Below are 23646 nucleotides of genomic sequence, written 5' to 3' on the forward strand. Positions count from 1 at the left end.
GCTCATGTGTGGGTATGAAACACACAAAGACTATAAACAGATGGAAATTTTATTTTCACAAAGTTTATATATTAGAAAGCAGCATTCAGGTGGAGTTATTGAGATACATTATTGCATGGAAATTAAAATAGGTTATGATCTATTCAATACACTACTTGCAATAACTCTGTAATATTATACAGAGGCATCAAAATATAGGTTATGATTATTGTTCTTTTGCAATTAACATTTTTAAATTAGGCCCAACACACACTCACACACAAAGATAACTTTATCAGTCAAGTCCATTAAATCATTAGCCAATCAGCACTTGGAGGTCGTGCCCCCTAAAATACATCTACAGAGTTGATTTGAGGAGACAAATTAGACAAACTAGATCAAGACCACTGTAGACAAATTAAAAAAAAAAATAGAATAAAATAAAGACTTGAGAATTGCATATGTCTGAATCAAGTATACAGTCTGATGGTGATCTGAGTAAGGCAGAGCACATACAGGTATGTGTACTCTGACCTGATACCAGAGAAGGTTTCCCTGAGATCCAAATACACACTCACACATGATCATCACAGGATGACTGCAGAGCAAAGAACTGATCTGTGGACGGTGTGGAGTCTCAACAACACTTGCAAACAGTTAGTGGCTGTGGATGAAGTCGTCCAGCAACTTAAGCTGCTAAACGGAATTTTTAATAAATAAATATATTTTAAAATTTTAAATTTAAAGAAGGCTCTACAAAAATACCTTTGCTTATAGCTTACAAGTAAGGAACAATTCATGTGTAACTGTCCTTTAGAGCTCCCAAATCATTCAGAATTTAACTCCATTTAAAGCAGTGCAATTTATAAACATTACATTCAGGGGCGGACAAACATGTATAGTTTTATTGCTCTGAATATACTGTGTTACCTGCAAACTGCTCAAAAATAAACAAAAACAAATGAACAGAAAGAAGTCCCCACAACCCCCAAAAAACACAACCCCTTAACTTTTCAAAGCAGTTATGGCTTAGAGGTATTCAATAAACACACAATTAAAAAATATATATATAATTAGAGTGTACTACAGTACATGTAAAAGAGGACATGTTGTCTTGACAAGATCAGAAATTTTAAAAAGGCCCCGAAATTCATTTTTCTTAATTTTCAGAATACAAACTAAAAGCAGCTGCACACACGGACACACACATACATATACATACAATAAGAGGTTTAATATTTTCTTCTTCAAGAACACATTTTCCACCCATCATACATTTCTACTGTTAAAGGACCAATGTGTAGGATTTATGGGGCTCTATAAGAATATATTAATCATTGTTTTCATTAGTGTACAAACACCTGCAAATATAAACAGATGTCTCTCAAGTCACACAGACGGGAAGACCCAAACGGTTATAATGTAGATTTGCATAGGTGCTCCAAAGAAATGGGCATTAAGTTAATTGCCATTTGGAACCTCACCACTAGATGGCCCCGAATCCTGCACGTTGATCTTTTATGAGTGTAGTGCACTGGAAACAAAAGGTGCTTTTCAGTGGGTCCTTACTATTCTATAATGCTCCTATAAGCATCTTAAAAAGGATCCTACACAATTATCTGACTCCTGAACGCATCTAAACAGGCTCCAAAAGAGCTTTCAGGGTTTGCGCTTCAACTCCACACATACAATGTATAATTAAGGCTGTCATGGCTGATCATCTGAGAATTATTACCCAAAGTGTGACAATAAAAACTGAAACTTTCTTTAGAAATGTACAGAGCTTGAGCCACTTTAAAACAATGCAGAGGTAATGTAGTGAGAAATCTACACCCAGTACATCATTACAGTGTGGGGGTAGCTCTCCTGCAGCTTTAAATTAGCGTCTCTCACGATGAAAGAGTCAGCAGCTGTGACTTTAACATCAGCCTGTTTAAGTCTTAATATGTGAAGTAGTGCCGAGTATTTTAAAGGGTTTAGCCACTTCAAGTATAGTGGTGCTATGTAGAACACAAATATTTTACTGGAAAAACACTAAAAACATCTCTTCTCGTTTCTACAGACTTTTTTGATTTCAGGGGCGGTCCAGCACGTAAACCCAGCACTCAGCTCCAGGTGGCTTTGTAAAGAAGAGGGTAGACCAAATTGACAAACAGAGCGAGCACTGCAGTGAGCGTGCCCAGAACAAAGTATCGTACGCAGTCGTCGTCGGGATAGTCCAACATCCTCTGCCTGCGGTGCCGCTGCACCGACTGTTCGGCTCCATCTTCCTCTTGCTCGTCTCTGTTTCTCTGTGTTCGGTGTCGCCGCCGCGCAGAGAGGAACAGTCCACGGGGCCCTTCGTCGAGCCCGTCGTCTTCCTCCTCCAGTTCCCGCCATATTAGAGAGGCCTGCGATTGGCGGGAAACCTGTGTCAGCTTCTGCGAAAAGGTGCGTGTTCTAACAAATACTACGATTACACGAGAAACCTCCAAATGTGTGTACTTGCTGAGCATAGTGATTTGTACGGAGATGACACGTGTGCTCTACTGAAACTGGGACAGTGAGGAGATTGTTCTTTAAGTGGGAATCAAATTTACAGGGGCCAGAAAATAAAGGGACATCTTCAAGCTCTTCTTACTAAAAGCCCAGGTTAAGAAATGTATATTTTAACCATTTTGTTGGAAACACTGTAACATAGTATATTCTTACCAATTTAAGCAAATTTTGTGAGATTGATATGAAATTTAAGCCTGAGCCTTGAAATCTCATCTGACAGCTTCTGAAATGAAAGTAACTGAACAAAGACTGTACAGCATTTATCCCAAAGGAACAAAGTGGAGTTCTTCACATCCAGCAGTGACATGAAGTCAGTTTTTAATAAATAATCTGTATATCATTTGCACTGTGCTCACATGGAAAGACACAACTCAATGGTTCAAAGTCTCACTGATCAATACATGGCTAAAATGCTCCAGCACAAAGGAGGACGGGAATGAAAAACAGCTTAAAAGTGAATATAAAGTCTTTAAAACACAATACTCTTCCACTAAAAACACTCACGTTATTTAGCTGTTCATTTACTTACAAGGGAATCCTTTAATATCAGAGTGCCCCCCAAGATGTATGAAAAAGGACAATAAAATGCAGATTATACATTCTCCACTTATGTCTGTGAAGGTTCTCAGTCATCCAGGTCATCGTAGTCTAAGGAGCTTGGAAAGAAAAGCGTCTGGACTTCTTTAGGTTGTGTCTTCAAGCAACCTAAAGAAGTCCAGACGCTTTTCTTTCCAAGCTCCTTAGACCATTCTCCACTTAATTTTATACCCATATGGATTTGGATGTCTAAGCAAGATCACTTACAATACACACTGAAATTGCTTATAATGTGTATTTCCCGCTTTTCAATTGTCCACCAGATCAACAGCAAGATTTATTAATGATAGGGAATGATATTTAAAACCCCACAAAAAACCTCAAAAGCAGTTACACTCAAGTAGTGGGAAAAAGGGAAAAGAAAAAACCCACAAAGCTAATGCCACTTGACATCTGAGCTTTGCAGAGATTAACAGTGTGTCTCATGATGGATCCATCCATTATAAACCCACTGGGCTGTTTGTCATTAACAAATGTCAGAGCACAAGCTCCTCTTGTCAAGACTAATTGAACAGAAGCAGCAGTTCTCAGAGAGATTTAACACACAGGCCTGTCTCTTAACACCTGGCAAGTACTGCCAGTTCCTCATTAGTGGGACACTTATTAATATCCCAAACCCCAATGACAGGTGGACTCGATACAATGTACAAAGGAATAAACATGTACAACTCCCTCATTAACCACACTGACCCAAGCTAAAATCTTCCTACAGCCCATCAACCACACTCTAACAGTGACAGTTCACTCACCCCCACCCAAAAAACCCAGAAAAACAACAAAAACTAAACTACAGGAGCTCTAAGTTAGCTGTGGGAAAAATTTCCTGTCTTATTGTTATGGCTCTCTCACCTGGCTGGCAGTAGCTCCTGCAGCAGTGGGCGACTCTGCACCTACAGGCCTGAGGAAGCGTGGCGGCCTCTCCACTGGGGAGTTTCGTCGCCGGTAGAACAGAACATAAGCGTAACGCGTCACCACTTGACTCTCGTCCACCATTGTCACGGTGCTGTCATCAAATAGACGCCAGCCTGAGAGTCAAGGAGGGAAGAGAGGCCGATAAGTGGTAGCAAGATGTCAGAGTGGAACTTATTGTATAACTTCCATATACATAAAAACAGATGCCACTGATCAGACTTACCAACATCACTGCGCTGGCTGTTCTTGTCACTTGGCAGGCGAGCGTAGGCAGTATAGTGGCCTCCTATCATTCCTCCATAGTGGTTGATGACCGCATACAAGTCATAGATAGGAGGCTGCTGCATCTCATCCTTCTGGCCAATACAGAACTTACTTAGATCTAGATTCCTGAAAGACGAGAGAGGCTAATGTTATAGAAACAAATACAGTATAGTATGATACAGTATTACTACTAATAATAGTCACACTTAGCTAAATAATTGACCAAATCTTTTTCTCATTAACATTCAAATGATGTGAAAATTAGGATACAAAAACATTTAGCTTGTATTGACCTGACTGGAAAGTCGACCATGTCATTGATCTTATCCCTCCAAATGAAACTCCTGAAGGAGAAGCGTTTGAGCTGAATGATCAAAACGTTGGGCAAACGCCACAGCAACAGTTGCTTGGAGGCCTCACGGTGCTGCTGGCACTTTGGACAGTACCTTAACACAGAGAGCAGAGATAAAGACCAGCTGATGAGACAAATGCACAGAATAATCGAATAAGACTTTTCACGTCAGGCCTGCACCGAATTTCATTTAAGAAGTTTCAACTATGAAGTTCACTAATGTATCTCTTAGCACAGTGTAGAGTAATAAAGTACTGGGCAAATGTTAAGTCCTAATCCAATTTTACGCAGCAGACACCTGGTTACTTATGTTCACTATGATTCAGCGTTGAACTTGAACTCAGAAACTGAGAATTTTTAAAGTCCACTGGATTATTATCGTCACCATCACTACTGCAATGACTGTGGTACCTAAAGAATAATGCTGTGAAATAAACAATAAAAATACTGGTTGCCACCAGTTCTTCCCCTAGCCACGTAGCAGATGGACCCAGGTATAAATTCTAAATCTTTCCCATAAAAGTTGACCTCTGAACATTGTTTAAAAACCTGAGAGCATCATTATCCAAACTCAGTTTGTTTTGTTAGTGTATGTAACTGTAGTATACTGAGTTTTTCCCTTTCGATGTATCAACGTCTTTTTCTTTCTCTCTCTCATGTAATAATACACAAAGATACACAAATAAAAGCCTCTGTTTGAATGTCTATGCAGGATCTGGAGCCCTGACACTATCCAGCTACAGACCAGGTTGTTGGGTTAAGTGTTAAGTTTAGTTCCTCTTTTTGAAGTTTGTATACAAGATGTCTCCTAGTTTAGTCGCTGCTGTCTGGGAGTGGGAAAGAGAAAGTTAAACCTGAGTTTATTGTTACACAGGCTAGACACATTTACCACTTGGTATGTTCACCAAGTTTAGAATTACATCAGACAAAGTGGAATTTGTGAATAACCTGAAAAAGAGCTACACGTCTAGAATCACAATCGATGCTACATTATTTAGAGCTCATTTCTTAAAGACTCCTACCAAGCCTCTTCAGGTGCCAGCACTTCTGGCTTGGTGAAAAGATTGAGGCACTGCTCGAGGGTGAAGTGTCCCGCTCTGGCCGTCTCACTCAGAGAACCCGGGTCTTCCTCGTACTCGAGTTCCTTGGAGCTCACCAGCACATATTCCTTTAGACGCTCGTTGTTCTTCCACACCAGCTCCAGGGTTGCATCGTCAGGTATGTCTGCCAGTGCATCTTCTGCAGACGGGTTGATAGAGGAAAACATATTGGTGTGTGGAACTTTTTCTGTTTTGTTTTTGTAACACTAAACCTCAGAAGCCTGAAAAAGTCAAAACGCATCTTATGACAGAAAAGTCTTGAAGAGGATTTCAATTTAGCACCATATCTTGCTAAATCAACCAAATATGGCAATGAGAAGAATAAAACTAAAGAAAATCAGTTGTGTAGAAAGTGGGGTGGTACCTCTCTCATCCAGCCTTTGCTCCTTGTTGTTTGCATCCAGCAGAGCGATGTAGAACTGACTAGCATGACCTGAAGCAGATTCACACGGATGCTGATACCCTGCGACTGCAGCTGCAGAACGTTCAAGAAGTTTAAATAAGAAGGCAAGGGAAAAAAAAAAAAAAAAAAAAGGCAAATCACCAAAATAATGAAGAATCTGTACAATACATTTACCTTCTGGCCGCACAGCCTTCTCACAGGACGTCTCTTTTTCAGCATGAGGGTCCAGAAAGCAACAAGAAGCAGAAGAGAGTGACTCGGAGAACCCTGAATCTGTGGTCCGTGTGGTGGAGAGGGACGTCTGGGAAGAGGAGAGGGACTCCGAGTCCCCTGAGTGGATGGCTGAGGCCTGAGCATACTCTGCCTGGGATTCAGGCAGCGAAGCGTGGCTCTCCAGCTCCAAGTTACCTGTACTGCTACCACCCACAGCTTCATCCTCCAATCCAGGACCGTCAGGGGAGCCTGCTGGCACTGGAGGGAGGTCTACTCGGGACTGTGATGTTTCAGGGGATGTTCTGCCTGACTGGAAAGGAGGCTGGAACACGTTGACTGAAAACCTGCACACAGAGAGACAGTAAAGGTTATACTAAAAGTTCACATTTTAGTATGTTCACATAATATTCATTATTAAATGCCATAAACATTAAACTCTGATTATTTTACATCAAAAAGCACAGGCGTTGACTGAAAAGACATTCAGAACTTCTTTTTTTTTTGTCATACTCTGAGCATCAAAAATGTTTCTGGGTGTTCAGAGATCCATCTGTGTAGATGGCACAGAGAAAATACAAAGTACAGCCATGGGGATCTGATTATTGCTCAAGTTTCCAGCATTAAGACAGTGACAGGGGGAAAAAGGAAAACAGAGAAACTAAGTTGAATGAAAATCATTTTATAAAAGTAAACTTGAATCCTTTATTAATGACTTTTTGAGCTTTAGCAGTGGAGCATGACAGAAAAGGATTTGCTAACACCTACATAAAAATCATACTTCTTTATTCCATGAGAGAATATGGAATGGGACAGCCATTTGGCTGTCCCAGAGAGCAGCCAAGTGTTAAAAGATGAAAAACAAATAAATAAATATTTGTAGAAAAAGAGGAAAAGTAAAGGTCAAATAGATTGAAATGAATAGAAGACTGTGTCAGACATGCATACTTTAATCCACAGACATGTAGACGTGTAATACAAAGAAACAATGCTGGTAGCAAACTTTGCTGCACATTTCAGCAGCATTTAATATGAACAGTTTATTAAAAATGTGATTAACAGTTACAAATGGCCCTTAAATACATGAAGAATTTGTTTAGACACCATCCGCTACCTCCTTGTCTTGTCTTTGTTTATACTTTTAGAATTGTCAAGTAGTTTGAGTTTTTTCTTCCATTAATCAAGTAAAACGAATTCCCAGGACCATCTCTAATTCAGACACGTCACAGCAAATTTAATATTAGTAAATCGAACACGATGACCTTGAAATAAAAGTGACTGTGTACCTGGAATAACCCTCTAGAAGCTGGACGAGCCGGGAATATGAGAGTCGAGACTCTGGGACACTGACCAGGAAAGGCAGGCCCACGTTCTCTGTGTTGGGTCGACACAGACTTTTGTGGTTGGGCCAGTGGGTTCTCTGACACACTCTGGAGAAACAAGAGCAGAAGAGTTAACATGTGAGGAAGTACAGAAATTTTATTGCTAACATATAATCTGCAGTTTTATCATTTATTTCTTATAGCATTTGATATTGTATTAAAGATGTTTATTAAAGTTAATTCCACCATGTTAACCTTTTATTACAGGTACAGCCAGAAGTATTTCATACACATTGCATGATTGTGCTCATTCAGAGTTGATGTTCAGTCTCAGTTTATTGAAGGTTTCAAGCTTTGTGAAGCGTTATGACTTCAAAATCTATTGTGTAAAAGACTTAGAACATAGAAGGCCGCTACACGCTTATAATACATATAGTACATATAATCTAGGAACAGGCTTGAGCGAAGGCCTGAATGTATTCAGCTTCTTGTTGCAACCTGTGGCATTTGAGTTTACTTAGTAACAGGTGACAGAAGATGGGTCAACAGGAGGACAAGTCAACGGGTATCTCCAGGGCCTGAAATTATCACCTTATTTGGGATGTTAGAAAGAGGAACTTCTGTGTCTGACTTTAGCTCTAAAATTGTCTCATTGTCTGTACAAGATGCAAATGATGTTTTTAGAAATACAAAAATATGTTATAGAACGCAAGAGGGGGCGTCAAACCCTGATGATATATAAACCATTCTCTGTGTATTTTTGGCAGAAGACATATGCTGATGTTTTCTCTCCTGTGTGTTAATAAACTCATTGTTTGACTGCACTCTTCTGGGCCTCCGTGGTTTGTGTCACTGCTCTACATTGATTGATTTCGCAACACATGTTCATAGAAAAGTTAACCGACTGAATTAATAATATGATATGGGAGTCACTGGACTACAGCTTTCTTCCAAGCAATCCCTTGGAAAGTTCTTAATCAGCTATTTACAGTTGGAAAAAACATGTTTTGGAAAACTTACTGATTGCAGTAGCCAACGCGATAGCAACGAGTGCAACGCTTCAGTTTGTCTTCTTCAGACACCGGAGGCTTCAGGCAGGCAGCACATTTGGAGATGGGGATATTGGGGACCTGAAGTTTCTGCAGAGCAAACACAAGGCTGTTAAAATATTTGTAGTCACATATTTCACAGGTTTTCAAAATGTAAAAGCGAGATTTATACCTGCTGCACTTTGAGCAATACCACTCTCTCTTTGGCCAGGTCTTTGGAAAGCACCTCAAAACAGAATAACATGTCAGAGGAGGACACGGTGTCCAGGGAGTGGGTAGGCAGGAACATTCGCTGGAAGCGGTTCTTTCCCACCTGAGATGGGGGGGGAAGAGAAAAAGTGTCCTTGAGAAAGTCACCTCTAAATGTCTGCGGTATTATACGACTCTCCCTCCTTTCCACGACACTGTTAAAGGACATTTTAAAATGTCTAACCTCGGCCAGTCTGAGGTTCTCGGGTTTGACCCTCACACTTCTAGAGATAGATTCCAGGACTTCAGCAGTACTGGAGCTCTCCTTGCTCACACTCACTAAAAACTGACACATACAGATGAATATTCATTAACAGGTCACAAGAGACACCTTTGAATTTCAGCACTTAATAATTGATGCAGAACTGCAAAGCTGTTTCTTATCTTACCTTGATGGGTTTTTTATGAGGTTCCTTAGCGAAGTAGAAAACTGAGAGCACCTTTTGTTTCTGTGGCAACGGCACGGGCAGGTAGAGGAAGGGGTCAAAGGTGATAGATACCTGAAAAAGAGGACAGAGATGTCAATGTCAATAAACAGAAACCAAACATGTGTGTTTGTGGGGTGGGGGGGACTGAAAAATTGTGTTATTCTGTTACCTTAGAGCATGTGGGACACACCAGTTTGGACTTGAACTGACCCTGAAACAGATCTACTATAAAGGAGTCATTCCGCATCTTGTGTCTCTGCCATGCTTCCTCTGCCACCACCTGCACCAACAACAAAAAAAAACAAAACAAAACATCAGGTCAAGGTTTGACAAAATTCTAGCAGGAAACAGTTACCATTTAATCTCATCACATTAGCCAAAGAAAAACACTAACTTCGTCTAGCCGCCCGTCAGAGTCGACCGTTTCTGTGTAAGGTTTGTTCTGGATGCGGTTCAAGTCCTCGTGGAGTCCGTCCAGCAGGAATGCCATGAACTCCTGGGCATCGTGCTGGGCGTAACCAGTAAACTGACTTGCTTTACTCGCCACAATTGCCTGTGTGTTTGCAAACAGATGAAGAAAATGAAGGCAGATTGAAAACTTCCAGAGAAAAATTGCTGTAGAAGAGGAGAAGATCTCAGGAAAATCTCAGGGTGCCGCTTTTGTACCTTGAGTTTTGAGGGCTGGAAGGCGTGGTGCGTTCCTTTCCAAAGAGCCCTGAGCAGCACAGCAAAGCTGATGGCTAGCCTGCCTCCTGTTCCCAGTGGATTAGTGCAGTTGATTTCTGCCTCAAAGGCTCGGTCTGTGGGGAAACAGAAAATACAGGAATGCAAAAAGATAATATTTTCTATCAACCTTTGGCGAATTACATTGTTTCCAAGGAACTAGGTGACCCAGATTTTCAGTGCTCTAAATGCTTCAAGTCCACAAACTTCTGCAGTTGTAGCTAATGGAGATAAATCCTGTGGAAGTTCCTGAGCACTCATTAAGCCTGCCCCTGTGGGCCATGACGTTGTACCAAAGCCATAATAAAACATAGCCTGTTTTACTTTTCAACACAAAAACCCAACAACACGGTGCTCTTCTTGGCAACAGCATTAAAGATGAAGTAAATTATCCCTTTGGGTGTGCATTAGAGCAGCATTTATTAAAACAGTGCTGAATTATAAATGTATTCCTGTATTATTTTTAAGAGGTAAAAAGAGTAAATCCATTATTTACCATGAAAGTAATCCCTGAGTTCTCTGGTGTTGGACAGGGACTGAATGACGCTGTTCATGAAGCAGGTGTTTCCGAGGTTGACCAACCCTGTAAAACCAGGCAAGCACACCTTCTTCTCTTCCTCTTCCTCATGGCGCTCGCTGCTGGCCGGAGGTGCGTGGGTCATGGGCTGCACCATGCAGGTAGGCTTAGGCTGGGAAACACACACTGTCATTTACTCTAGTTGTATAGGTTTGTATGTACTTTTATTAGCCTCACTTAATAACTATTCACTCATCCAGAGTCTATGGTGTCACCCCTGCTGCTGTCAGCTCTTATGACACACGTGGACCAAATGATAATAAAACTACTAGAAGTAAAAACAATATAACAATAGTAGTACACAGTTTCAAGTCTATATGGGTATTCATTAATCCATTCACCATGGTAACAGTAGGCTCTGGCTTGGTAATAGCAACGTGCTCAGAGACTGTGCGTGGAGCCACAGAGTCCAAACCCCCATCTTCCACTCTGGTTGGGGCCTTGGGTGTCTTGGGTTTTTCTTCCCCAACCCGCGGAGGCTCCTCCTTGGCTGGGAGGTTGTGCTGACTGCTGCCTGGCTGGCTCTTCTCCATGCAGGCAGGGCTGGAGGGCACAGCGACCTTAGCGCCACCCACTGCACCTTAAACAGAGGACAATAGAGGTTGTGGTTAGAAAATGAAGCTCATCAGCAAGAGATGTGACAGGAATAATAAATATAGTTTTGCAGCAATATTCATTTACATGCCACGTTACAGAGGTCAAATTCCTGTACCTGAAAAACCCACATGCATTTGTCTCAACCACAAACAGTAAAGAAAAAACACTAACAAAAGACAACAAACTGCCCTAAATTCAAGCAATAAGTGCTGGTCATCTTTATTGTGGAACTTCTCTGGATTATCATGTCCAAAAATCCTGTAGAACAAAACCAAAGACTTTATCTAGTGTTGACAAGTAGAAGCCTGGCAGCAGACCTTGTGTGGCTTGGGCCTCCAGGCCCCCCCAGCGTTGGCTGTGCCTCTTCTTCAGAGTGATGTCCAGACGGGAGGGAGTGAAGGCGTAGCTGCACAACTCAGGCTGGATCAGATTCCTGAATCACAGGAAGGAGAGTACACAGGTCAGATTGTAAAGGCAAAAAGAAGTTCAGGGAGGTGAGTGATCTACGAGAATGTCATCAGTGCAACATTCCCACTTTGTTATTCATTACGTAATGTCTGGAAGACATTTATAACATTCCAGCTATTAAACATATTTATGTTGTCCGCACCACTTCCATTTGTGCCGAGTGCTTAAACCCGTAAAAAGAAACCACAGATAAGGAAGTTTGATTCCACAAGTTTCCTTAAATGTGGTGACAGGTTCTACCTTATAAGTTTGATGTCTTTGCCCTGATTTAACCCTAGTGATTTAGCACTCTTGTTTCTTCATGGCTAATTAGGCTGTTCCAATTAGTTAGATACTGAAGAAGCTAGCCGTGATTCCTGGAACAGCTCAGTATATCTGTACAGTTAGCCCACACATCTACACAGAAAAACATTCCGGTGTTGCGCTCTTCACCTGCTCATTTTAAGATTCTGGTTTCTAAGCAAGAACAAGCAAACTCCAACAGTACCTGAGTTTGACTTGCCACTTGAAGACTGTGTTCGGTCCACAATCTGAATGAAGCCGCAGAAAGCTGACATCACTGTAAAGGAAAGCCAAAGGAAGGTCAATCACTCGCTGCTCTTTCAAGACTGACCAAAAGGAAGCCACATGCTTTATTAGTAGATATTCATGGTCATAACCTTGTCTGGAAGATGAGGGTGAAGTCCTGTTCCCTGAAGATGACTCTGGCTGTATCCCTGCAGATCCCCTTCAGGTAAACATTGACCACCATCAAGTCTGTGCCCTTCTCATATGAATCATTCTTCACATACTGCAGGTTTACCATGGGCTCTGGGGCTGTGGGAAGTTTGGACAAAGTATTAACAAAAAGAAGTTAGGTGGTTTGTGCATCTGAATAGGATGCCTAATATGATCCCAGGAAAGGTGTTTAAGGTATGCGGGACAGGTCCTGGTTGAGAGCCAAGGTTATCTCACAGCTGGCTTGGAACCAAAGATTTTAAATGTTTTCAGCATTTATATGTTGCAGTTGTGATCTTTGGTCATAAACCAGTTTCAAGAAGAAGAAAAGTTAGTGAGACTAAAAGAGAATTTTGGAAGGTGCCAAATTTTGGAATTTACTATTTTCACCTTCAATTATACGCTAAATAAATAAATATTACACTTAATAATCACAGTATAACAAAGTCAGTCAAACTGGGGGGGGGGGGGGGGGGGGGGGGGAATCAACCTCTCCAGACACCATTATGAAATGATCTCACCTGCTTTTGTGCAAAAACAACAAGTGCACTGTAGAGGCAACAACCGAACCTAAGAAAGTGAATGGTTTTACAGGTATACCACTGCTCTCTTACTCCATCTGACTGATTTTTCCTCTACTTTTTGCCACTGTCTTTGCACTGCACTGGTAGCATGACACAGTACATGTTGCACGGATAGTCCAGCTTCCCCAGATTAGGACATTGGTGCTGTTATGATAGTGTTCTCCAAGCCTCCCAGCACTGTCTTAAGAATGGATGAGACTCCAAGAGATGATCCATTACTCAAGGACAGCTGGACAGGGTTGTACACATTTCTAACCAAACTGTCAAAACAGACACTATGAGTGTGGTATGAGGGTCTTTAGTGGGAGTTGTGCTAACGGAGAACCCTGGCTTGTCAACCAATATGAATGCACTACAGGTACTATGACCTGTCGCTGGTGACAAGGTTACTAACAAAAAGCAAAGCTAGAGAAAAATCAGCAAATAGGGGATGAGGAAAGAGCAATGGTTTGGCTTCTACATGCAAAAACATTCCTCTTTTTGGAGTGGTCCTCTTGTTGCCTTTCCAGTGCATCTGCTCTCCTGTTGTTTGCACCAAAGCAGGTGAAATGGATTCCCAATGGTTTACACCTCCTCACTGAGCAAACCGATGTCCCCGAAATTGACTGATTGTGTGTTAAACTGTTCCCTTAACCTTTTCCAGAAGCGCATTTAAGCACCATATACAACTAACCATCCAGTTGCTTCATTTCCAGTAGCGGCTCCTCCTTCGACTGGTCCCGCTTTTCCTCATCGTCACAGCTGCTCTTCGTTTGGGCAACACCTGGGGGCTGGCTTTGCTTGGCTGGCATTCCCATCGCCTCTACTGGTACCACTTCCATATCTCCAAGCTGCTGACAAATCAGAGGATCCTGCTCTGATTCCTGCTCAACAGGTTTTCCAGCTGGCTCAGAGTCTGTTCTGTCTCCCAGCCTTTGGGGAGAAGTCGAATTCATTTCCTTGTTGAAGGCGACAGGTTTAACACAGTCACTGGTGCTAACAGGAGCTGCTGGCTGGCTCACACTGACATGTGTTGTTGCACCAGACTGGTCTGATGACTGGTTTTGCTTCTCAGCCAACTGAAAAAATACAAATAAATTAATACATTTAAAAAAAAAACAAAAACAAAACAGGAGACATTTTAAAAATGAAAGAGCAACGTTCACTCCCAAAGTCCCCATAGGAAAAGGAGACTAAATGAATATCTATGAGCTACAGATTTTTCACATTTGAGAGGGTATACACAGCACCCTCTAGTCCTCTTATTACAGCAGTGACCAAAAACAAAGGATGCCATAAAAAGCTGATTATCCAGTGAGATCTAAAGTATCTGCAAAGTTACTTTTGTGACCTTAGCTGTATGAAAACACGCCAATACACATGAGCAGACAGTCCTCTCATGTCTCACTTACTGCTCTTTATCTGGCAGGCTGTTGTCTGGTGACAGGTTTAGATGGCATCTGTTAGTATGTTGTGTAAAAATCTTTCATAAAATTACAAATCTCTCCCAAGCTCCAGGGACACTTGGAAAAGGGGAGCCCACACATGGCAGATGGTGTTACTGGCTGTAATCGAATTAAATCCTAGTACTGGGTGATGTGTGGAAATAATCTGCAATTTTAGTCTTTAAATGAGTCAGAGTCGGGAAATTATTTAAATAAAAAAATAAAATAAAATGTTTAATCATTTTAAATATTATTAAATATGGAAATATATTATTTCTATTTATTGGGTTCTGCATGATTTTGGGCTCATTCAGAATACGTCACATCCGCCTGACAGCTGTGTGTGACTATAAACACAAAAGAAAACAGCAATACTGTTGCTGGGGTAGCTAAGTGGCTGTGTAAAATAGAGATACTACAATACAGACAGCTCTTTACCGTTGTGTGTTCACACAGTTTTGGTGTTTGTGAATTTTTTATTTCCCTGCCGGAGGAATCAAGTTTTTCTAGCAGTTGGCAGTTTTCTTGCTTACAGGACAGTTAACAGCTCAGCTTACTGGAGAAATTCAACTGTATCCAGTTATTTAAGGGCATGTAAAGAAACTGAATTATAAATCACAATATTATATCTAATCTCACCTGAGTTCTGTTGGTAAGGGTGGAAGCAGCTGCTTCTGCTCCCTGTTTCTGTCCGCTGCCAAGAGTCTCAGATCTGTTGTCTCCACTTTTCCGTTCCGTCTGTGGGCTCCGACCAGCGGGCAGGTGGGCACAGGTGGATTTCCCGTTAGCTGCTGTAGACATCACAGATGGCAGGTCGGCTGATGCAGCGTCCTTAGAGGTCTTAGGCAGCCGTACAACTGTGCGTTTGGCACTAGGTTCCTGATGCGGTTGCTCTGCTTTCGTGACGGTAACAGGCTTGCTGCTGGTGGTGGAGCCATCTCCAGCTGTGCTTTTAACACCTGCAGAGTCCGTAGTGGCCTTTTCACCCGTCAGTTTAGTTTTCAGGCTGCGTTTGACACATGATTTGCTAACACCGCGTCTTGACTCGCTGTGTGCAGGTGACGAGGGAGGCTGGGGCTGGAGATGTGGAGTTTTCTCTGATGACTCCAAGGCAACGGGCTTCATGTCTGGTTTGGTCTCTATGGATACTGCCTCCTTCTTTTTATTTGACTAAAGCAGAGGAGAGGAGCCAGAAGAAAAACACAGGGCTTACTTAAAGCTTCAATGTGCAAGACTCTCCTTCAAAGATTAACTAACAGTCACGTCTGGGCAAAATGTTTTTCTAAACGTGGTGCAGAACCCTTATAACAAGTACAGTGTGTTGCTTGCAGGCTAGCATACTTACCTCAGTTTAATTTAATATTCTTTTAAACTTGTTTTGAATGAGCGATGAACAATTTTATGCGACTCACCTTTAGAGAAGGCCAGATGTGGAAAGGAATCTTTTTGTGCATGATGAGATGGAGGAAGCCTCCCTTTTCCTTATACTGGACTTTGCTACATGAGGCCTCGATTTCCTCCTGCAGCTGGCAGCTCCATTGCCGTCCATCTGAAAAATGAAAATGCACCGATTTTATTAGACCACAGCTCTACCTACAGTATCATTTCAAATAGAATAACTGCAATAAATCCAAGATATAAACCAAAGGATTAAGTTTAACGTCCAAATTCCAGAGTTTGAAGGCTAAACTGTACAGCTATGTACTTTTGTGGTTTTATATTTTATGACTGACCCAGCTTCTATTTTGATCTCCACTTTTATACTTTGCTGTGAATTACCTGGGAAATCCACATTGCAGTGTGTGTCTGTGAAGGTGGTGTTTATGTCCTCTATCCTCTGCACCCCCTCGCCACAGCGCAGCCTGACAGTCACTTCGTTGACATTCTGCTTCCAGTCCACAAACACATCTTGAAAAAACAAAGAAGCAGGCATATGAGTTTTAAAGATGAGCAGGAACTTGAAAATTATTCCACCCTGATCACTCAGCCTCCAGCCTGAGCCACAGTGACCCTATTAAAACGTAAAAACTAAAAAATCCTCTGGTTAAAAAGGAAATTTTAAAGTAAAAACCAATGAAGAGCACAGCATCAGTACAATGAACCCAAAGGAAAACACACTGAATGCACATGCTCACGCATTCACACAGACCACTGCGCTCATATGCTCAACTGGGTCAGTCCAGAGCACTCACGGACAGACCGAGGCAGACAGAAGGCAGTGAACTCAGCAATTACAAATGGAACATCTAAAATTATCCACCCCACACAGACTGTATTCCAAGTAAACAATTGCAAGAAGGAAAATCATCAAGTCATTTGCATGCTACCGAGCCACTTCTTCAAATGTAGACTCAACACACTAACGTGGGCAAAAAGAAAGAAACAAGAAGACGTGTACCACAAGGCTCATAGCACCCAGCCTTCATCAACAACTGGAGAGCCTCAACTTTCCCACACTCATTTCCTCATCCAATCTCTCCCCAACTGAATCACTCCAAAAAGGTCACAAGGAACACTCAATCCCCTTCAGCTGGTGACAGTCAGATTACCAGTGTAGCTGTGCCACTCAAATGACAGGAATAAACTTGTTGACATTTGTGACAAATTGTTTGTTTTTTTGGGTTTGTTTTTTTTTTTAAACACTTAACATGTGTGTTTAAGTGTATTTTTTGTGAATTCTCAGTATAATTAAAATTACACTACTGCAACAGTGGACTGTTACAGCCAGAATATATATATACTAGGGCTGCACGATTAATCGTTAGAAAATTGCGATCTCGATTCATACTTATGTGCGATCTCATTTCCAAATGACAACGATTTAAAAAAAAAAAAAAAAAAAAAAAAAAAAAAAAAGACAACGACGATTGTACAGCATTTTGATCCGGGACGTCATCTGCATGAAAACAAGCGCTCACTCTTCCTGCTCAACAAATGACAAGGGCGGAGCCTTATACCACGTGATACAGAAGCTGTGCCGTGTGATGCTAATTTTAGCAGGGAAAAAACAACGGAGAACACGTCAGGGATGACGAGAAAGTGACAGGAGAAAATCCGTCCCAGTCAACCACCCAATAACGGGAACCTTATACAGCGCTTCCCTATACCCGTCGAACTTCCGCAGGCACAAAGAAATTACGGAGGCTGTTACTTATCACCTGACCAAAGATATGGCTCCCATCAACACTGTGCAAAACGAGGGATTTAGGAAAATGATCAACATCCTAGACAAACGCTACACAGTGCCGTCCCGCAACTATTTTTCTATTGTTGCACTACCTGCTCTATACACGCAGTGTCGAGCAATGGTGGAGACGGAATTTCAAGCAGTACAACATTTTGCGGCAACGACAAAATGTGAGACATTTGTTGTTTTTATGTTTATTTATTGTTTTTATGTTCAGTCTCAACTGTTACTAAGTTGATGTGCAGTTAATAAGTGCAATAAATATTTATACTGGAAAAGAAAATCGTGATTCTCATTTTATGCAAAATCGTGCAGCCCTAATATATACATATGAAAGGAGCAGACATGCAATCAAAGATTCTTGAACAGAAATCAATTGGAGAGCTCTCATTTGTTAAGAGCCCATAGTTGTCCTGCTCAAGCTAACAAAGAGCCAATCACCATCTGAAAAAGTAAAGATATTAGCCAATCATGTTGTTGCAGTGTTGTTTGTGAAGTCCAATTGTGGGCTTAGTAAAATTGTAGATAACAGTACTTTGGCTTTTTCTTGGCTTAAAGTAACCATATTGTCAAATAGTACGGAACTTATTAGCACTCTGATTGGATGAGAGGAGACGGCGATTATGCTAGCACCGAGTATTGTGTGGAGGTTCTGAAACTTTGCTCGTGTGTAGAATTTTAGTTTTTGCAGTATGTCATCATATTTGACTTGCACACATTAACACACATAATACTCTCAAAGTGAAGTTCAGATTTTCTTCCCATTTATTTTTCCCCAAAACATTTCAAAGATGGCTGCCGAGCAGCAAGAGTTTCTTTTAGAAAGATCTACAAAACTAGCAACTGGAAAAAAAAAAACAACTTCTCAAAATCTATTTTTAATACAGTAGCTTTTGGTTTAAGGTAAACTCATTTTGACTGTCGCTACGGTTAGATCAACTACCAGCATGAATGTTGTGAACATTAAATTACATTTAATTTAAAGTGAGTCAACCAATTCAACTTAAATAGCATTTCACACTGTAATACTATTAATGAATAAAAAATGAAATGATTTAATTTGCTGTTTCCAAATACATTTTGCTTTGCATCACTGAACAGAGTTGGTGATTGCAGGTTTTGAATAATATCAAAAAATTACTGATGCCTTTTCATGAAAAGCCTACAGCTGGTTGAGTATCTGGCAGTATCTCAGCTAGAATAACATCCCTTCACTATGAAGAAGAGAACCAGCAAGACAAATACTCTCACATTCAGTCTCATGAGAAACCAAACAGAGCCAGAGTAGAGCTCATCTATTAACACTACAAACAGCCACACTGACCTGAACACAGTCTAGTCTGATGAGACCCACTAAGATAACTTACAAACAATACTTCCAGCACGACCAAGTATATATAATCAAAGCACTGATTACAGGCATGAGCTGTGCTCTACATGATCAGGTAAAAAAGATCAGAACACGATGGACACCAAATCAGAGACGAACAAAGTAAATGCAATTGGCAATTGGAATAGGTGCTAAAAAAGGGACAATCTTCTCCTATGTTCCTTCCCCCTACTGGCCAAAAAGCTGTTACTGCTGGACTAAAGTAGTTATTGAATAGAAAATAAGCACTACAGTAATAGAGCTGTAATTGTTGCAGATTACAGCTCTATTACTGTGGTCCTTATTTTAGTTGCTAGGGAGGTATCTATGCTTTGAGTCCAAATCCATGAGTACAAATACAGAAAACAAGTAAAACAAAAGGCAGGCGCATCTCATGTGTATAGTTTACAGGTATTGCCAAAGACTATAGACTTTGGAAAGAAAAAGCACTGTGAATCAATAGCTTATTAGATCGAGGGCTTATGAAAAATGTGAGAAGCTTTGCATTAGCATTTCAATCTTCAGGGACAAAATCACTCACAACTGTAACCGAGTTAAGTGATTAATACTGCTTAATACTAGTGATTAATAAATGATGGAGGAAAAGGAAAAAAGAAAAGGAGAAACATCAAGAAGAAAGAAGCCACAAACCTAATTTACAAATCTGTGCAAAGATTATGTGGACTCAAATAAATCCTTCAGTGGTCAGACAAGAAAACTACAGCTGCTTTTGTTTTAACCTTTAAACTGGAAAAGTATTCCATTATGTTATTCCAGAAAGCATGAAACGTTTTCTTCATCTTTTAACACATTATATTCAGTATCTACTAGAAGAAGATGGTGAGTCTAAGACTGTTACACTGTCATTGCTTCTGTGAGGCTCTTTATAATCAAAACTATCCATCCTCTGCACATGTCCAAACCACCTCAGCCTTGTCTCTAAAACACTGAACTTGAGCTCTCCCTCTGAAGTACTCATTCCTAATCTTGCCCATCCTGTTCTCTCTCAAAGAAAATCCAAAGACTGTCAACTCTGCCACCTCCAATTCTGCCTTGTATCACTTTGTTAGTACTACCACCTCCAAACTATACATCATAGCAGGTCTCACTACTATTTTATTAACCTACTCTTTCACTTTCACATTCCTTCTGTCACAAATCAACCCTGGCACTCATCTCCAACCACTCCATTTAACCCGTTCCGTCTTCTTCAACTCTCTTGTGCAAATTATTCCACTACACAGAAAAAAAGTTTAGTACTGGAAAATAAATAAAATGATGACAAACTAAAAGCTGGGCATTTACATTTACACATACGTGTGCTACCAAATTCATATAATGTAGTTGTAGTTAATATTTTATTGCTGTTATTACTGTTTTATCCGATAAAGAAGTTGCAAAGGGATAAATGCCTCAACAATATCCTAAGGACTAACTCCACTGCCTTGGCCTGCACCTGGTGAGTGTAGGTGGCAGGTGATTTAAGGGGGTTCTTGGAACAGCCCTTTGAGTTTGATTTAAGGACACAAACTAGGGCCAAGCAACAAATTGTATATTTATTTCAGCTACAATTGTACTATTCATTAATTATAAAAAATAAAATAATGAGCATAAAACAATTTCTTTGTTATGTTTCTGTTTGCTATGAAGATTTTGTCTTGCTCTCTGTTATAAAATCAGCACACCTCTTTCAACTACAGCCATGCACTTTGGTCTGTCTGCTTCATCTAAAGGTAAATCTAGATGACTAGTGTGTTTCTGCCTATAGTGCATATGGTGAAGGAGGACTTGCAGAGAACTGGTGTGGCAGAGGAGAATGTTAGGACAGGATGAGATGGAGGCAAAATAATCTGCTGTGGTGGATCAGCTAAAGGAACCAGAAGAAAGAAGATGACAATTACTGATTGGCTGCAGATGCTTTTGTCTCTAGATCACTGAGGGTCTCTCACCCAGAGGACTTTGTTGACATAATAAAAATGTGCTTTTTAATGTGCATCTATAATGAAGTGAAATAATTACTGACAAAAATAACTGATCACAGCAAACAAATGAACCAGTTCTCCACAGGCTGTGGTTTGAGTAACCCTCCGGCTTACAGTGAATCTCTCACAAAGCAGAACAGGGACCACAATCACCGTCACTAGCTAAAGTTCAAGATGGTGGAATTTGAGTCATCAGGAGGATGACAAACTCCATGGAAAAGCAGCTGAATGACACCAAAGCAACACAAGTGGCCTAACCAGCTTTCATGTAGGGAAAAATAAAATACCAGGGACACGCTACAGGGAATGAGGCTACATGGTTACCTTTCAAAACAAAACATTTACCCACATTTTAAGAGTAGACATCCACAAAAAATAAAATAATGTAAAAATGCGTGTAGCTGGGACACTTTTTGTAATTCTTACCTTTCTTGACTTCTGCAATAACCCCATCCACGGCTGCAGCAGCTGCTGCCGCCGCTCTCTTGGCCTCTCTGCTTTCCTGGTTGGCCCTGTCCTTCTGCTTCTTCTTACTCGTACTGGAGGGCAAGTCTGAGCCGTTTTCTCTGCCACTGCCTCCTCTCTGCTGAGCTCCACCACGGTGGCCCACCGCCTCACTCCCGGCCACACCACTACTGCCGCTGCTGGCCATCTTCAGGCACTTGGCACTGACAGGCCGCCCGTCGCCAGAGTCACTACCACTGCTGGGGTCTGGATCTGAGGTGTGCCTCTTCCTGCCTGGCCCGGCTATCTTGGCGATGATGCTGGTCTGAACTCTCCCAGAACAGAATCAGGAAGACTAGTGAGGGATGGGGACCTAAAGCATAGACAATTCACTGTCAGTTATCATGATGTGCAATTTGCAAGATGTAACAGAATATCAAACAGCTATGGACTTGAGTAGGACACACACACCAGCAAACGCATGCACACATCCAGAGACAGGGACCTGCTGTGGAGCAGGTGTCAGATAACAGCAATGCTGAAAAAGAACATGACTATTGTGCCTTACAACAAAAAGCATATGGCTGAGCATAACATCGACTGAACCAGTCGGACATTGAGCTTTGCTCCGTTTCCTTAGCATAGCAACCGCAAGTTGCTAGCCCACAGTAAAATGACAAACAAAGGACAACAGATAAATCAGCCATTTTAGTTAGTGTTCAGTACAACCCATTTACTAAATAGCCGACCGCTGTTTATTAATCCGTATTGCTGAGCTTCCCCTTATCAGGCTAGTTAGCTTACTTACTGTAAGTTAGCCAATAACCAGCAGACTATATAGGTTCGTTTATTTTAAGGCACACGTGTTCGTGGCTGTCATGTGCCTGTAAATAATGAAGCATGCACATAGGTCTCCACGAGGCTTCAAACTAACCTTATATTCTCAAAGTCATGCTTTGGCAACTCTCTTTAAAAAACCTGCTAACCTTCAGAAGAGTAACATAACACCGTAACCCTGATGTACCTGGTCTACACCGCGAAATGTAACAATTGTTTATGTACATACCGTATCTAATTTCGCTGCTTTGACTTCTCGGGGCAGTAGTAAACAGTCGCATTACTTTCGCATACCGCCAGTAATGTTTTAATGGCTGTAGTTTATCTCCATTACCGTGTGCCCCAGCGGAGCGCCGGGCAGGTCGTCTAATCAAGCGCTGCTACAGAGCTCCGAGCAGCTAAAGTCATTAGCCTAGCGCTAGCGGTAGCTCAAACCAAACGGGTTGGTACGGCTATTCAATTTAAACAAATAAGACAAGACATCTCGTGACACCTGACGAACATTAGCAGTTAAAACACTACATTCAGATTAACGTAACAACATGACACTTACGGGGATTTATTATGATGCTAATTCCGTTTTAACACACAATAGCGAGCGACTTCTTTTCGTTGCCCGGCTGCTAAAGCTCCCTTCTCGGCCGCAGGCCGCTATGCTCCTGCCCGAACTCGAAACCCCGTAGTCCACGGTGTTTCTAGAATCTTCTTTCCTTTAACCAGGGCCCATTTCTTCACATTTCAATTGCGAAGAAAATCAAACAAAATACAACAGCAGAAATCCTGCTCAATCCATTGGTTTCATCCGGCCTCTGCGGGGCGAGTCCTACTTTGTTTGGAGGAAATTACAGCGCTGACCGGCCAAACCTGAAACGATTGCACGGTCACTTCCTGGCTGACATGCTCACGTGATCTCTCTCTCTCTTTCTCTCTCGCTCTATAACAAAATGCATTAGATTAAATTTCTCAATTTTTGATTATTATATACCACATTTATTATATTGTTCCGATGTGTAAAAAATGTTCGAGACACTGAAAACCTTCCGAGTCATCTAAGGAGCATCCGAGAGCCTCTGTAATCAACAGACATCCTTTTGTGCACCAATATTCTCACACAAGTTAAGGACAGAGGTCTAGATTTAGTAAGCCTTGTCCCAAATAGGTCTCCATTATCTTGTTAGACTACAGTATGTAGTAGTTTGTCTGTTTGTCTTTTCCTGAAAAATGTATGTAACTTTGGTTTTGCAGCAACTACATTTAAAGCGCACCAAGAAACAAACCCATAACTTCCAAACCTCATTACAATTTTGGCTCATTTACAAAAACTTCAAATCCAA

At 41.2% G+C, this 23646-nt stretch overlaps 1 protein-coding gene across 5 annotated transcripts in view; it reads right to left on the reverse strand.

Moving 5' to 3' along the window:
• Positions 1-23199, reverse strand: part of usp19 (ubiquitin specific peptidase 19) — a 24425-nt gene extending 1226 nt beyond the window's left edge. Inside the window, exons 1-26 of one of the 5 annotated variants that reach the window (XM_040013756.1) lie at positions 22866-23199; positions 21458-21848; positions 16273-16401; positions 15906-16042; positions 15133-15663; positions 13743-14127; positions 12428-12584; positions 12256-12327; positions 11618-11733; positions 11045-11277; positions 10623-10815; positions 10070-10203; positions 9798-9956; positions 9573-9683; positions 9365-9475; positions 9160-9261; positions 8899-9039; positions 8698-8816; positions 7642-7785; positions 6320-6702; positions 6107-6217; positions 5665-5881; positions 4584-4736; positions 4250-4416; positions 3964-4139; positions 36-2369 (exon numbers count right to left, since the gene is read on the reverse strand). In XM_040013756.1, the coding sequence (XP_039869690.1) occupies positions 2085-2369; positions 3964-4139; positions 4250-4416; positions 4584-4736; positions 5665-5881; positions 6107-6217; positions 6320-6702; positions 7642-7785; positions 8698-8816; positions 8899-9039; positions 9160-9261; positions 9365-9475; positions 9573-9683; positions 9798-9956; positions 10070-10203; positions 10623-10815; positions 11045-11277; positions 11618-11733; positions 12256-12327; positions 12428-12584; positions 13743-14127; positions 15133-15663; positions 15906-16042; positions 16273-16401; positions 21458-21683 (4692 nt within the window). In that variant the 5' untranslated portion in view covers positions 21684-21848; positions 22866-23199 and the 3' untranslated portion in view covers positions 36-2084. Of the gene's footprint in view, positions 1-35; positions 2370-3963; positions 4140-4249; positions 4417-4583; positions 4737-5664; positions 5882-6106; positions 6218-6319; positions 6703-7641; positions 7786-8697; positions 8817-8898; positions 9040-9159; positions 9262-9364; positions 9476-9572; positions 9684-9797; positions 9957-10069; positions 10204-10622; positions 10816-11044; positions 11284-11617; positions 11734-12255; positions 12328-12427; positions 12585-13742; positions 14128-15132; positions 15664-15905; positions 16043-16272; positions 16402-21457; positions 21849-22541; positions 22813-22865 lie in introns of those variants that run through there. The other 4 variants (XM_040013754.1, XM_040013755.1, XM_040013758.1 and 1 more) reach the window with 4 other exon arrangements.
• Positions 23200-23646: the final 447 nt, after the last annotated feature.

The sequence above is a fragment of the Simochromis diagramma genome, unplaced genomic scaffold (genome assembly GCF_900408965.1).
Source record: "Simochromis diagramma unplaced genomic scaffold, fSimDia1.1 OVJJ01000705.1, whole genome shotgun sequence".
Lineage (NCBI taxonomy): Eukaryota > Metazoa > Chordata > Actinopteri > Cichliformes > Cichlidae > Simochromis > Simochromis diagramma.